Raw genomic sequence first — 15,153 nt, forward strand, 5'->3', positions numbered from 1 at the left:
AAGTTAGTGAAGCTCTCTAATCACTTATTTACCATTAAAATATATTTTTTTAAAACCTGCATGTGACCTAGTATCAGTATATTGCAGTTTTTGTACAGCAAGGCTGGGGTATGACAGATAGAAGCAGCACAAGAGCTTAGAAGAAGCAAGAATCATGCTGACAAAAGGAGATGAGAGAGAGCTCATCACAGTGCTACTTCTCTTTTTAAGGTCCTGATAGGTTAGGGGAAGATCCAGGGCATCTTGGGCTCAGAGGAAGTGGTTAAATGATGTTGAACATTAAATTGAGGACATCTAGTGGCAAAACAAGGTACTGCGGGAGCTAAGAATTTTGACCATTTTTTGGTGGGGGTGTAAAATCCAGATTCAATCTTGATTTGTTTTGTAGCAAAGCTTTCAAGTCTTTCAAGATTCACTATAAAAAAAAACAATCTCAAGGAAGTATGCAAAGTTCAACCTTTGCATTGTCCACTGGCACCCAAAAAAAAAGAAAAAAAAAGCTACAATTTGGTTTTTCCCTGTACTGGTTAAAGCTGCATAAAATTCCCCTAAATGACAAACCAGGGAAGGGGAATTCCTAGCGGATCAAATTTCACTCGGACCATGTGCATATAACTGCAGCCTGTGTCAGTTATTGCTCAGAGTACAACTGCTGCCACCTGGATTACCTGAAGGTGAGACACTCACCTGTACACTCACCTGTACATATTTCCCTCACTGCCTGCGCAGGGACTGCAGCTGCGCCACACACAGATTCACACAACGGGAAAATTTCATAGTGACAGGGAACAAGGAGACGATAATTGCAAAAATCAACATACAGGGATCCATCGCAGGGAAGGTAAGAGAAAGAGAACTGCTGGGGGAGGTCAATGTATTTTTTGCTGCATGCAGAATTAGGCGACATTGGTGTTTATTCTTTGAGGGTTTTGAAGATAAACACAATTTAGACTTTTTGGATTTCTAGAATTTTGCAATCTGCAGTATTGGCTTCTTCTACGTTCTGACTCCAAGGCTAACTCCCTCCATAAGGGTGACCAGTACAATGTGCATTGTGTTGTTCATGGAGAATAATACCCTAATGCACCTAGGCAGTGCAGCACCACTGTGTATAATTGGGGGGCGGCATGACTAGAAATGTTGCACAGATGGTTTACAATAAGTGAAACACAATGAAAAAAAACATATCACACAGTGTAACCAATGGTGGTCCTACAGGTGCATGGAGTATGCAGTGAGGGGCTCTGCACAGGATGGTGCCCAATGCCTGCTGTTACCCTGACTTTACCATCGTTGCATGTAATGTATCTGAACATGATAGCAGGATATGTTCCCAAATGGGTGATCTGCAACACTTCACTCCTACAAGGACTTCATTTCAATCATCACTTACAATCTCTTAGATTGTAAGCTCTTTTGGTCAGGGTCCTCTCTTCCTCCTGTGTTTGTATCTGTCATTTGCAACCCCTATGATATGTGCAGCATTGCAGAAACTGTTGGTGGTATATAAAGAACTTTTATTAATATGTATTTATTTCTGGGACTGTGTGGGGGTCTTACTGATGAGTTACTAATTCTGAACATAAGTATGAGCTGCTTCAACAAATATGGGGTATTTGCCCCCCACCCGGGGCTAGGGCTTAATGTTTAACATGGACTTAATCTGTACCTACTATGAGCTGAGTTCCTGGGTCTGTACACATATGGTGCCCATTATCAGTGGTTCCACCATATCTACGCAGAGTTCCCAAGTCTGTTCACCTGCTGTGCCCAATATGAGGGGCTCCATCATCCTTGTGCTGATTTCCCAGGTTTTTACACCCAATGTGCCCATTATGAGTGCTCCACCATCCTTGTGCTAAGTTACCGTGTCTGTACACCTGTGGTGCAGATTAGGAGTGACTCCACCATATCTCTATGCGGAGTTCACAAGTCTGTTTACCTGCTGTGCCCATTATGAGTGGCTCCCTACATCCTTGAAGTGAGTTCCGGGGTGTGTACACCCATTGTGCCCATTATGAGTGCTCCACCATCCTTGTGCTAAGTTACCGTGTCTGTACACCTGTGGTGCACATTAAGAGTGGCTCCACCATCTCTATGCATGCACAACTATGCTGCTAAACCAGTAAAGTTTCATTACTTTGTAGAAATCTTTGCCAACAATGAGGATAAGCCAGCACAATCTGAGTTTAATTTCTTTATAAATGGGAAAATTGCTGCAAGCCTTCTGTTTCCACCTGCGTATATATCAAAGGAGGAGACATAAAATGCAACTTCAGTGCCTCTATTTATAAATGATCCCCCCAGTTAATTCCTCTGAAATTTGCTGACAGATGGTCGGATCTCTCTACAGGTCTCCTATTAAAACAATGATTTGTTCTGCCACCTAGCGGGCAATTGTGGAAAGTACAAAGTACTTAATGGGAATAATTAATAAACAGATCTATTTGTCATGTGTCTTGCATGCATGTCAGAAAGTAACGGATTGCTTGAGACGGAGAGAAATTTGCATTTCAATCAAAGTATTAAAGGAAGGATTATGGAAGGGGGGAATATTTTGGAATTGCTTCTTTGGAAATAGTTTTCCTTGAGTATTTCCTGACCAGATTGTCATATGTGGATAAATAACTCGCTAGCTGATGAGATTTATGACTTTCATAGTTCCTTTATGTTTATACACCATTAAAATATTTATTGCCCCATTGTGGGTGCCTTATACACCTCTGACCCCATCTATCTATGCTTACACACACATTCCGTCACCTCTGTATATTAAGGCAGCATGATAGGTGTGGTAATCCATAGATATCAACCTGTTATGATTTACAAATCTAACCTAGACTTGTAAAAGTTTTCCTGTAACTCTTTCAGCTCTGTTTATTCCAAATTGCTGCTCAGAAATGTTGTTGGCGCTGCTAGAGGCAGCAATGGGGTTCTGTATTAGATGATAAGCCCACAGAACCTCAGCTGGAGGTTCCTCCACATTTTACTAAAGGGGTCCTTCCGCTTTGGCTGATAAACCTTCCATTTTTTGGTGCCGAGATCCGGGACATGGCCACTTGGCAGAGTTTGGTCAGGGGATTGACTTTGTTTATAGCAAGTGTTCCCCTTGACCATGGCTATGTGTTAAGGATGTATCAGATTGTAAACCAGCGGCTCTGGGTGTTCAGTGGGATAAATGTCTCTATATTAGGATGTATCCAGTCTATAAACCAGCGGCTCTGGGTGTACAGTGGGACAAATGTCTCTATATTAGGATGTATCGGGTTTATAAACCGGCGGCTCTGGGTGTACAGTGGGATAAATGTCTCTATATTAGGATGTATCCGGTCTATAAACCGGCGGCTCTGGGTGTACAGTGGGATAAATGTCTCTATATTAGAATGTATCCGGTTTATGAACCGGCGGCTCTGGGTGTACAGTGGGATAAATGGCTTTATATTAGGATGTATCCGATCCCCATTACTCATGTATCACCAAGTAACCAATTTCACAGAACCAGATTTTTCACTGAGCTGTTATAATTTGTTACAAATTGGTGAATAATTGTCAATGATAATTCATGACAACACTCAACTTACTCAACTCCATTTTTGTGTATAGACATCAATGCAACATGTAACCAGTGAATATTATAGAATAATACTACAATACACAGATATCATAAATATACGCAGTGTGTTAGGAAACGGTTACAAGAGCCGCACCTATTGCTGATAATCTCGTCCTCACAGATGTCAGTAACACAATAAGTACCAAGGATAAAGAATAATAATAATGTTATAAAGGTGCGGGGTGTGAGAAAATGAGCATGTGATGGTGGTCGGCCATGTTGGGGGTGTAGTGTTCTATGTATGGGGTGTAAAAGAATTGGTGGTCGGCCATGTTGGGGGTGTAGTGTTCTATGTATGGGGTGTAATAGAATTGTATGATGATTTGTCTGGTAGTCGGCCATGCTGTATATGAAGCTGTATTCCTAAACATGAAGCAGTTTGTATCCAGCACCTATAAACGATGGTTACTAAAGTTAAAAATAAAGTTGATTACTAGATACACATGAACCTTGAACATAAAGGGCACTTTAATTTGCCTATCAGTGATTCACTTTTTGAACTTTTCATATCGCTCCTGGCTCTATTCCACAGATTAATACTCAGCAAGTCACTTCCATCACAGACTGACACATTGTTCATGGTCTGTATCTGGGCACTGTATGGCTCTATCACAAACACAACTATATAATCTTTATCTTCAAGTAATGAGGTTTCAATGACATTCGCAGGGTAACATACGGTAAAAAAAACCTAATTTTTTCAAAATTAATTTAGAAAGTAGCAAGTGTCCTGAACAAAACAATAAGCAAGCAATATGTCTGGAGGAAAACAGCCCAAAATACTGAAGTATGCTTGGGTTGGCCTGGTATAGACATAATAGGCACAACATATTACAGACTTGATTCTCTAATACTGAGTATAATGCTGATACACAAATCCCTACACAGTTCTTGCCCCACTTACCTTTCTGACCTGATAGAAAAATCCACCCCTAGCCACTCTCTTTGCTACTCCAATGACCTACTAATGACTTTCTCACTCATAACCTCATCACACGCACGGCTCCAAGACTTTTCTAGAGTTGCCCCGACTCTTGGGAATGGTCTTCATCATCCTATTAGGCTTCCTCCTACTTTCTCCTATTTAAAAGAGCCCTCAAAACCCAACACTTCAACCTCACCTACCCGTTGTCTTCTGTCTCCTAAACCCTCACTACTCACCCACCATTCCATAGCCCCCTCCTATTGTGTGATACTTCCCCCACCTCTTAGATTGTAAGCTCTTTGGGGCAGGGCTGTGTAACATGTTGCAGCTATATAAATCCTGTTTAACATTAATAAAAATAGTAATAAGCACGATATAAGCACAATAATAGTAATAAGTAATAATGGAGCACGGTGGCTCAGGGGTTAGCACTTCGTCCTTTGCAGCACTAGGTCCCAGGTTCGAATCCCAGCCAGGACACTATCTGCATGGAGTTTGCAGGTTCTCCCCGTGTCTGTGTGGGTTTCCTCACACATCCCAAAAACATGCAGTTAGGTTAATTGGCTTCCCCCTAAATTGACCTTAGACTACAATACCCACGTATGACTATAGTAGGGAGATTGTGAGCTCCTTTGAGGGACAGTTAGTGACATGACTATGAACTTTGTACAGTGCTGTGTAATATGATGGCGCTATATAAATACTGTATAATAATAATAATATATTAACAAGGAGCAGGTTATTCCTGGTTAATGGAACACTGATTGGGACTTCCACTCTTTGGCCGGTCGATGCTTGCTGCTGGTGGTCTCCTTGCTTTGACCTCCAATAATGTAACACAGCGGGGAGAAGTCTCCCGAATATCCTATCCCTCAGAACATTGACAGATGAGATTGGCAGCAGTCACAGAACTCTTGTTCATTATTGGCACCATACACTACTGGTTTATATAAACATTCATCAGGATTCAGGGGGGTTCAGCAGGCATTTGTTTTCACCAAATACACCAAAATGTGCAAGAAGAACAAAGTAATGCAAATCATAGAACTGCACTTTTGATTCAATGTTGCTGACAGTGCCCTTCTCTCCACAGGAAGAATTTGGCCTACAATGCTGCCGAAACGACCCAACACAGAAATTGGTAAGAGTTCTGATTTTCAGACAGCGCAGTCTGAACTAATTCTAAACGTCATACCTTGATGTCTGTTTTCTAAGAAAAGATAATTTTATAACTACAGTTTACTCCAGTGTGCATATTTCTCTATGGCCCATCCTGATACCATATTTTTCATGCTGGACCATGGAAACAGCCAAAACCTGTGCACACCTTCAGCTTCCTAATAGGTTGCTTGATAGACCGGGGGTACATGTGCAGCTAATAATTCACAAGACTTTATTCAGCTGAACATTTAGTCCATAGCAACACAGCTGTTTAGTGATCAGTAAATGAGAGATATCAATTATAACTATTGTTTTCTAAAGGGGAGGACGCAGCAGGGAGCCTCTCACTCTTCCTCCCCCCAACTCACCAGGATCACCAATGAACATTTATTTAACTTCTTTAACTTATTTAAGGGCTTTAGTTTCCTCATTAGGCAGCTTAAGGTGCTGCTACTAAAAAAATAGATTTCTAAAAACATTCATATGTAAATTAATAATATTATTTTTTTAAATTTTTTTTTGCAGAAAACACAATCATTAAGCAAGGATGCCTCATTAAGTCTCCACCTGTATACCTCTTCAGTAAACGGGTAAGATTTTATATTATGATGTTTGGAATACGGTTTTGGGGATTCCATAATCCCAGCAGTTAGAGGTTTCTGGGCGCAACTTAATCCCCGTTACATGATTATCGGCAGTATGGCTGTAATGGACATAGGCTTAGGGTGGTGCCGGAACCGGGGAACACACTGACTGTATATTCCCCACTGCTCTAGGGTGAATGATATTGTGAATGAAATATGGATGTAAGGTGCAAAAGTTAAATTATGAGATTCAGATCAAACAAGCACAGAAACAGAATAATATTATTTAATTATCAAATGTAAAATAAAGGAGCCAACACTTTTCAGGGGTTATTACAGACCTGTTTCATTGGAGACTCCAGGGGGTCATGGTCTTAAATGGTATCTAAATCACCTGGTAAATGTTAATTATATTTGGGAAAATGATAACAAGATCATATTTAATTTTTCATTACAGGCATCATGGAAAGCACGCTTGTTTAAGCTCTGCAAATCCCCTATGGACTCCTATTACCTCCGCTATTTTGCCTATAATGGGATGTCGGAGGAACTGAAAGGGAATATTGCTGTTAGCGAGTAAGTTTAATATTAAGGAATTTGAATGAAGCTTTGATGGAGGACAGCCAATGCTTTCACCTAGTGCTGGAGGTTGCCACTCACTGGGCAATGATGTGCATTGGACCTGATGGATTACTGGGAGCTTCCAGCACTTGGTGTCCCGGGTACAGCAGGTGCCAGCTGTCTTGACAGGTTCTCTTTAAGCATAATAAAATGTTTTTTTTCACTATCTATAATGGGGTGACAATATTGTTTGTTCTTCAGTGACATTGTACAGCAACGTGGTCACCCTGTGCAAAGGTTACATACAAGGCAGAGGGAAAGGCTAAGAAAAATAACGGATGTCATAATACTATAGTACTATATGTAGGGATAGATGACCAATAGATCCCCTTTAAACGTCACATACAATGCCACTTCACCTGTTTTACACCATAAAGAAAGCATATCCTAAGGTATAAAAGACTCAGGTGATACAATGACTTTATTTCCTTTTATGTTGCAGCATAAAATCTATACAATTAGGATCTAATACGATGGATAAGATTGTGACCATCACACGTCTATTCAACAACAGGCCGGAGAATGTCCTGTGCATCAAAACTAGCAAAAGGGACTACTACTTAGTGGATGACAATGTGTGAGTTCAATGTAGCTTACTGCCCTGCTGGACTCTGCTTCTTCCTCTATAACTTTCCTCTTCTGAAATACTCTGCTCTGCTGGAGGACTCTGCTCCTTCCTCTATAACTTTCAAACACAAAGAAATCAGAGGTTAAAATATACAGAACCTGCTTGGAAACTTCTCCCTACCTGGATGTCATTGTCATGGTAAAAACTGGTTTTACTGGTTCCTGTAACTTTGAGGAACAATTTCCCATCAATACCTCTCTAAGATAACAGCACATAGGGGAGGAACAACGGCATGACAAGAAGACCTGTCTCGAGCACATGTGTTTTGTCGTGTTGGGGAAAGGGTGCAAATTCTGTATGTTTTTAGCAGTACAGTATTTTCTGCGGAATTGTTTTTTAAGCTGGGTGGAAAGAAGCTTTAGGCGGGTGCCAGCCCCTGTATTGTGACCCAACTTTTCAGTAACAAACCAACAGCCAGTTGATTACTTAAAAGTGCTGGGTGGTGCACCCATCTAAAAGGGGCCGGGGAGAACATTGCAGTATATATATCAATATACAGGGCACTCAGATAGGAAGAGTGCACACTAAAAAACATACCATCAGGCAACCCAGCAGCTGTTAGGAAGCAGCAATCTCTAAACAACCCATAGACATGGCTGCATATCTCCGTGTATTAGGAGTAGACGATTGTACTCTATTCATGATATCAATTCTAATATCTGGCTCTTTCTCCCTTTTCAGAAATAACATTGCAGATTGGCATAAATCCATCACAGACGTCTGGGTCAAAATCAACCAAGCAAAAAATGTAAGAATCATTGAAATCTATAAAATATACATTGTAGCTTTGGATGTTGAATATTAAGTGCCGATATCACAGATGTATATTTTTATGTTAAGGTTGAGGGACCACAAATTGCACATCCAGCCCTGGTCACACCTCCACTGGAGCTTACTCCGGTAAGCCAGCACTTTTTTGGCATTGAAAAACAGTGGAAATAAATAAGATTGCTTGAAATTATTATATGCAGAAGTTAGCTGGGTATATCCCAAGCATGGACAAACTACGGCCTGTTGGGCCTTTTAAGTCTGACCCATCAAATGCTGGTACAAAATTGTCCAAAGGGTGGTCAACAAAACTGCTCCCACTGAAAATGAATGTAATTTGAATCTAAGTTCTCTTTTAGGAAATGGCTTTTACATGTAATTTATATCAGTTCATACAAACACTATTCTTCCATCTGATACTGGTCCGGCCCATCTGTTAACGTTTAAAACTCATTGTGTCAAAAAGTTTGCCAATATTATACCCAGGTATATCCTCTGGGTTCTCATCGCCTTGGCACACACTGACCTTTCATTTTGGCCATCCTTGGAGGCTAAAGTGCATCTCAATCAGTGCAGTTCCATAGTGCCTGATCCTAATGCCTGGGCTCCCATTGAGCAAAAGTTAAAATAACATTTAATGTTATGGCCAGGGAGGAGAAGGAGGCAATATTATAACAGTGGACATACACTATGGACAAAAGCATACTTAACTATAGTACCTATATTATTATATATTTTATATATTTGAAGCCTCATTGTGGCTACACCATCCTCCACTTCACTGGGAAGACTTTTACCCAGATTTTGGAGGGTGCCTGTGGGATTTGCCCTATTGGTGAGGCCAGGTACTGATGTTGGATGAGAAGACCTGGCTCACCATTCCAGGTGATTAGCAGGGTTGAGGTCAGGGCTCTGTGCAGGACACTAGAGTTCCTCCACACCAAACTGGTGACCCCATGTCTTTATGGAGCTGGATTTGTTCCCTGGGCACAGTAATGGGGGAACAGAAAAGGGTCTTCACCCAACTGCGAGGGCAATGCTGGAAGAGTATAACTGAACACCTGCACTTAGTCATTAAAAAGGAAAGGGGTTGGTCACATACTTTTGGCCATATATCATCCTCAGTTTTGCCCCACGTAATCCAACTCCAGTTTTGTATCTTACAGTTTAGGCTGCCCAGAGAGTTAAAGAGCTTGACTGTCCATCCAATCCAATGCCGGCAAAAAGCCGTGCAACCTGTGCGATCTCGGCTATATGAAAACCAAGCAGTGATGATGGTAATTGGTGCTTTATTTTGTCACGGCTGCCCTGTGATAATGACGTCATCATCATGTATAACCTTCACCATTAATTTCCAAATTAAAAATTTCCGTCAATCAAAATAAATCCAAACAAATGAACCCAATCTGTAACTTTACGCACCTTGCTTGTGAAATTTGCATCAAATTTTGCTTTAGTAAAAATGTAAATCCACATAATACAAGTATGGGATCTGTTATTCATAACATTGGCCAGGAAGAGGAAAATTATTTCTGCTTTTATTTCTATGACCACAAATCTCCAACTTCCCTTAATAAGAAAGCCAACGAAAGAAGTGTTTGAATGCATATATAGAATCCTACAACAGGGAACTGTTCTGCAGCCCGTGACGCATACTTTTTGTAAATCTACTTTATATTTCTACTTCACCCCAGGGGGTCCTTACCCTATTATGCTAATGGTCATCATGCTAGGATATCAATGCTGCGGCTCACCCCTGCCACATAGGACCACCCATCAAGCTTCCCTCTCATTAGGCTTTTGAACCTCCATATTTCTATTTAGAAGTTGCTTTTGTTTCATTTTAAAGTTGCCTCTAAAAGAGGACAATGTACTGCTGACCCCACAAAGTGTCTGCCACCAGAACCCAAATAGTGCCTCCACCTCAACAGGTGCTTAAGGTTATTGTTGGGTAGTCCTGCTGGTGAGATGGGCAGAAGCAGTTTCTGGGTTCTTGCCCTCCACCATTTACAGTACCCTATCCAGGGTTGGGCAGAGGGGTAAAATAGAGGTGACTGCTTTGGGCGTTTTAGCAGGAGGGCATCCCATAGGAGGTACAACCTGAACCATTTGCTGCTGAAGCAGTTCATATATAAAGGAGGGCTGTCCTTCAACATTTGTCATGGGTGCTTAAGGACCTTGTCTTGGCACTGAACCCTGGCATATGACTTTTAAGACTTGAAATTACTTGATATGAAAAATGGGGACTTTTGAATGATGAATGTTACTGCATCTTTATATGATCATACATTATATTCACTAAATCAAGTTTTATAGGAAACTAAAAAGAACTGAGAACATTCTTATAAAGGATTATCCCATCTATGTCCTGAAGGGGGAGTACTGCTGTAAGGGGCCATTGATGGTTACATAAGCGGGGCTTTATATACATTGGAGCAACCAGATAAATGTTAAATACAAACATTCCAGGTGTTCATACCACCAAATAACTGATCCCATACCTGTAAAAAAATATATTATCATATGCACAAATGCTTAACCATAATAAAATAAACTTCATGATATTTCTTTCTAAGCATATTGCATTTATTTTTACTTCAGGATGAAACTGTCAGACCCAAATCTTACCCAGAGGAGCATCCCTGTACTGACCCAGCTCTAATGGATGTAAGTTGTACTGCACAGTAAATAAATGTCTCTGTATAAAGTACACAGAGTACCTGAGATTTTATAATCTTGCCCAGAGCACCTGTCATACGAGTGGATTTCTAATAAATCACAAATCTGGAAACAGTAACAGCAGTGATTCTCAACCAGGATTCCTCCAGAGGGCGCTAGAGGTTTCTTGAGCAGTTTGTGTCTCTCTGTTCAGACTAAGTGACACCAATGATGTTTTTGGCTATCTGTAGGAGTGACATTCTTCCCACTGGCCAGCAATGTAGGAGAAATTCTTCCCACTGACCACCACACTAATAGACTGTGAGCTGTGGATATTGTATTTATAGAAGGGGTTCTCCGAAGACCTGAAAGTTATTTTAAGGGTTCCCCTATGTTATAAAGATTGAGAAACACAGTTCCTACATATTGATTCTGTGTAATATGTTTAGCTACATATTAAATTGTGGTAATTTGTACCTTTTGTATCTTCCTGGGGTTCATTTCCAAACTAGGAAAATATTTAGACAGGTGCTCTTTACTGGTGGGCTGGGTGCTGGGGATTCTCTGGTGCACAGTTTGATGGACCTAGCAATGCACGGATGAGCAATAAACAGCATCTAATACCTGTTATGTGATATTCCATGCAATGTGCATATATTCAAAGCAACGTTTGTTGGAAATGGAGGGCACACAGCTAATTCTTAAAACCTCTACGAGACGAGAGAAGATAGACGATCATGGGTGAAACTGGGACATCCAACAAACCAGGAATGGATTTCTTCAAATCCTTTATTAGTTGACAAATGTTTTGAATCCTGGGCCAGATCCATCCCAGGTTTGCTTGGTCTCCTAGGTTTTCCCATAGGACCTGATTTAATAAAGGTCCCCAAGACTGGAGGGGTTACACTTTCATCAGTAAACCTGGGTGATCCAGCAAACCTGGAATGGATTTTTTCAAAGTCATTTGCTATTTGCTAGCAAATGTTTTGAATCCTGCACCAGATTCAGCCCAGGTTTGCTGGGTCTCCTAGATTCTCACATTTTATATATCTTTTCTGTTTTTTTTGGGAGCTTTAATACATCAGGCCCAATGCTGTATATGGTTGTTTTATAGACAGGGTTTCCCCCCTCCTGCTCCTGGACTGGTTTTACCGCCTCATCTAAAAATCTTCAATTTGATAGTGCTGCTAAGGTGGAGAATAGGCAGCTCCGGAGAAAATACATCATTACCATATCATGCCTGAATGATTTGATACTGTGCAGCTATATTTGTAACCTTTACAAATCTGCCATGCAGAAACACTTCAGCTTTATTGCAGTTGTCTCTATGCTAATTAGATATAACTAATCAGCCATTGTTCACTGAGAAGTGTGAAGGTGGAGAGGCGATCTAGGAAGAAGCACGGGTGAATCAGGAAATGAACATTTCCATTGCCTACTGACCTATCGATCTGGTTCCTTACTTCAGGGGGTTTTCCTACCTCTAGCTCTGACACCTGGCTTGGCTTGCAATCTCCCTTTATGGCTTTGGACCCCAGATTTGCTTTCTGACCCTTGCCTTGACTACTGACCTCTCTGCTTCCTGACCCCAGGCTTGGTTGCCAATCTTCCTCTGTGACTCTAGGTTTGCCTTTGACCCTTGCCTTGACTATTAACCCCTCTCTCTGTCTTCTGACCCCTGGCTTGGTTTCCAATCTCCCTCTATGGATCAAGATCCCAGGTTTTCCTTCTGACCCTTTCCTTGTCTACTGACCTCCCTATCTTCTGACCCCTGGCTTGCTTTTTTAGCCTTGTTCTCTGTTACCTGCCCTGGATATTGACCTACTCTCTCTCCTTCCTTACTTAGCTGTGCAATAGGGGTTTTCAAGTCAAAAGCTTAACTAACAAAGTGCCAAATCTTTTGGGATGTGTTGGAGAACTATATATACTGTATATTATATATAAAATATTAGTTCAGCTGTGTATCTAGCACTTTGCTAGATATGCTAGAGATCTGCTTTAATTCCAAGTAATTTCTACTTTCAGTATCACATGATGTAATTTTATATTTGTATTGGCACACAGTACAGATTTTGTAATATATTGTGTATATGCTGTACATAAGTCTTGTAAATAAAGTAAATATCTAATATGTAATAAAGAATTGTGTAATATGTAAATGATGGTGTTCTACTGTTTAATCTAATATGTAATAAAGAATTGTGTAAAATGTAAATGATGGTGTTCTACTGTTTAATCTATTCAATAATGCATAAAAATGGTATACTTCTAATACTTAGTCAACTTGACAGAGTGGCAATGCTAAGGAGGACTTTCTACTTCCTCACAAGTCAGGAAATAATACTAGTCTGGGGACCACATGAATACATACAACATAAATACATTCTAAAATTGTTTCTCAGCCAGGATTCCTTCAGAGGTTGCTAAGGGTTCCATGAACAACAAGCAATTTGTATCTCTCAGGTAAGTTTAACTGACACCAATGATGTTTTTGGTGTAAGGGTGACATTCTTCCCAAATGGGCAGTAATGTAAGAGGAAAACTTCCAACTGATCACCACACTAATATACTGTGAGCTGATGATATAATAATTATAGACGGGGTTCTCTGAAAGTTTTATATTAATAAACCCGATTTATTTAGCGCCAACATATTACGCAGCGCTGTACATTGAATGGGGGTTGCAAATGACAGACCGATACAGACAGTAACACAGGAGGAGGGGGACCCTCTCCCAAAGAGCTTACAATCTTACCATTAAAGCACTAACTTACACAGCACTAGGCAATCATTAATTGTAATATTCTGTACAAACCTGACACAGAAGTGTAAAAACATTTTTGTATTGTGCCGTTTTGTAATCCTTCAAAGAACCCGTAGTGAGAAATCCATAGGCTGTGATTGTCATGCAGAGAATTGTATGTAAAAATGCCACTTGCTTGGCTATCTTTGCATTAAGTATTGCAGCAATTAAGAACAAGCATTCAGCAAGGGAGACAAGAATTCATGAAGTGCACATGTCTTCTCAGACCATGGGCCTGATTTATTAAAGTTCTCCAAGGCTGGAGAGAATACCCTTTCATCAGTGAAGCTAGGTGATCCAGCAAACCTGGAATGTATCTGGCCCAGGATTGAAAACACTTTGCTAACAAACAGCAAATGACTTAAGAAATCCATTCATATGTATCCTGCGAGGCTCTGCACTCCCATTCTGTCTTTCTCCTTTTATTTTTAAACCTGCCTCACAAAAAAAGAAAGTAATTTTTACCTTATATAAAAGGGTTGTCTCTCTTATGTACGGCAAAAGTTTAGTTTAGGTATGCTTTAAGTAAAGTAGAATACCAATTCTCTTCTTTCTTAAACATTGAGTATTTGGGGAAAAATATGCATAGAGCTTTCAGAAACTTGTGTTATGTGAAATTTTCTGTGAACTTACAATGTACATGTGTACCGTATTTTTTGCAGTATAAGACGCAATTTTTCTTCTCCAAAACTGGGGGGGAAAAGTTGGCACGTCTTATACGACAAATGTGTTATAAAATATTTAAAATAATATACTCACCCGATCCTGCGTGTGTCTCCTCTCCTCGCTGGCTGCCACGTGTCTCCTCCTGGCTGCAGTGCAGAGCAAAAGAAGCCGGCACAGCGCTCCCTGCCCTAACTGCCGTACAATGGAAAAAAAGCACAGAGTGATCAGAAGGGGAATTTGAATGACACAGAGTGATCAGAAAGGGAATAATCTTTCAGAATCTTTTTTTTCTAGATTTTCCTCCTTTAAAATTGGGTGCGTCCTTTATTCTGGAGCGTCTTAAACGGCGAAAAATACTGTATTTATTTTGTCTCCAAAAGACCTGAATACACACCTTCCATCCACAGCAGGTAGTAGTAGTTTCTGGGTGATCCAGCAAACCTGGCATGGTTTTTCAAAAGTCATTTGCTATTAGTTAGCAATCCTGGACCATATCCATTCCAGTTTTGCTGGATAACCCAGCTTCACTGATGAAAGTGTATCCTTTCCAGCCTTGAAGAGCTTAAATAAATCAGGCCCTGTGACTCAAACGTTTGAACCCTCGTGCTCAGCATGACATCCAGAAAGCACAAAGGGGTCACACTTCCAGTGGGTTCCAGGTGCTGTTAAACTCCTTTTAAAATAACGTGATACAGCACCCAATGAATGATAAATCCATCTGCAGTT

General features: G+C 40.5%; 1 protein-coding gene across 2 annotated transcripts; it reads left to right on the forward strand.

The window, feature by feature from the left end:
* The first annotated feature begins 638 nt into the window (after window positions 1-638).
* On the forward strand, window positions 639-12,086 carry PLEKHS1 (pleckstrin homology domain containing S1). 2 transcript variants are annotated; one of them, XM_072424429.1, is made up of 9 exons: window positions 639-841; window positions 5,632-5,679; window positions 6,225-6,289; window positions 6,741-6,859; window positions 7,347-7,481; window positions 8,214-8,280; window positions 8,373-8,432; window positions 9,467-9,577; window positions 10,902-12,086. In XM_072424429.1, the coding sequence occupies exons 2-9, from the start codon at window positions 5,649-5,651 to the stop codon at window positions 10,986-10,988; spliced, it is 675 nt and encodes a 224-aa protein (XP_072280530.1). In that variant the 5' UTR covers window positions 639-841; window positions 5,632-5,648; the 3' UTR covers window positions 10,989-12,086. The 2 variants fall into 2 exon arrangements, with proteins under 2 accessions (XP_072280530.1, XP_072280531.1); XM_072424430.1 differs by lacking the exon at window positions 9,467-9,577 and having other exon boundaries at window positions 10,902-12,083.
* Window positions 12,087-15,153: the final 3,067 nt, after the last annotated feature.

Source organism: Pyxicephalus adspersus, chromosome 10 (genome assembly GCF_032062135.1).
Source record: "Pyxicephalus adspersus chromosome 10, UCB_Pads_2.0, whole genome shotgun sequence".
Taxonomy (NCBI): Eukaryota; Metazoa; Chordata; class Amphibia; order Anura; family Pyxicephalidae; genus Pyxicephalus; species Pyxicephalus adspersus.

Bases quoted from the DNA above. Each gene is read 5' to 3' on its own strand.
- PLEKHS1 (XM_072424429.1), top strand. From the start codon at position 5,649: ATGCTGCCGAAACGACCCAACACAGAAATTG. The intron at 8,433-9,466 runs GTAAGCCAGCAC...TGTATCTTACAG, and splicing joins CTCCACTGGAGCTTACTCCG to TTTAGGCTGCCCAGAGAGTT. The intron at 9,578-10,901 runs GTAATTGGTGCT...TTTTTACTTCAG, and splicing joins AAAACCAAGCAGTGATGATG to GATGAAACTGTCAGACCCAA.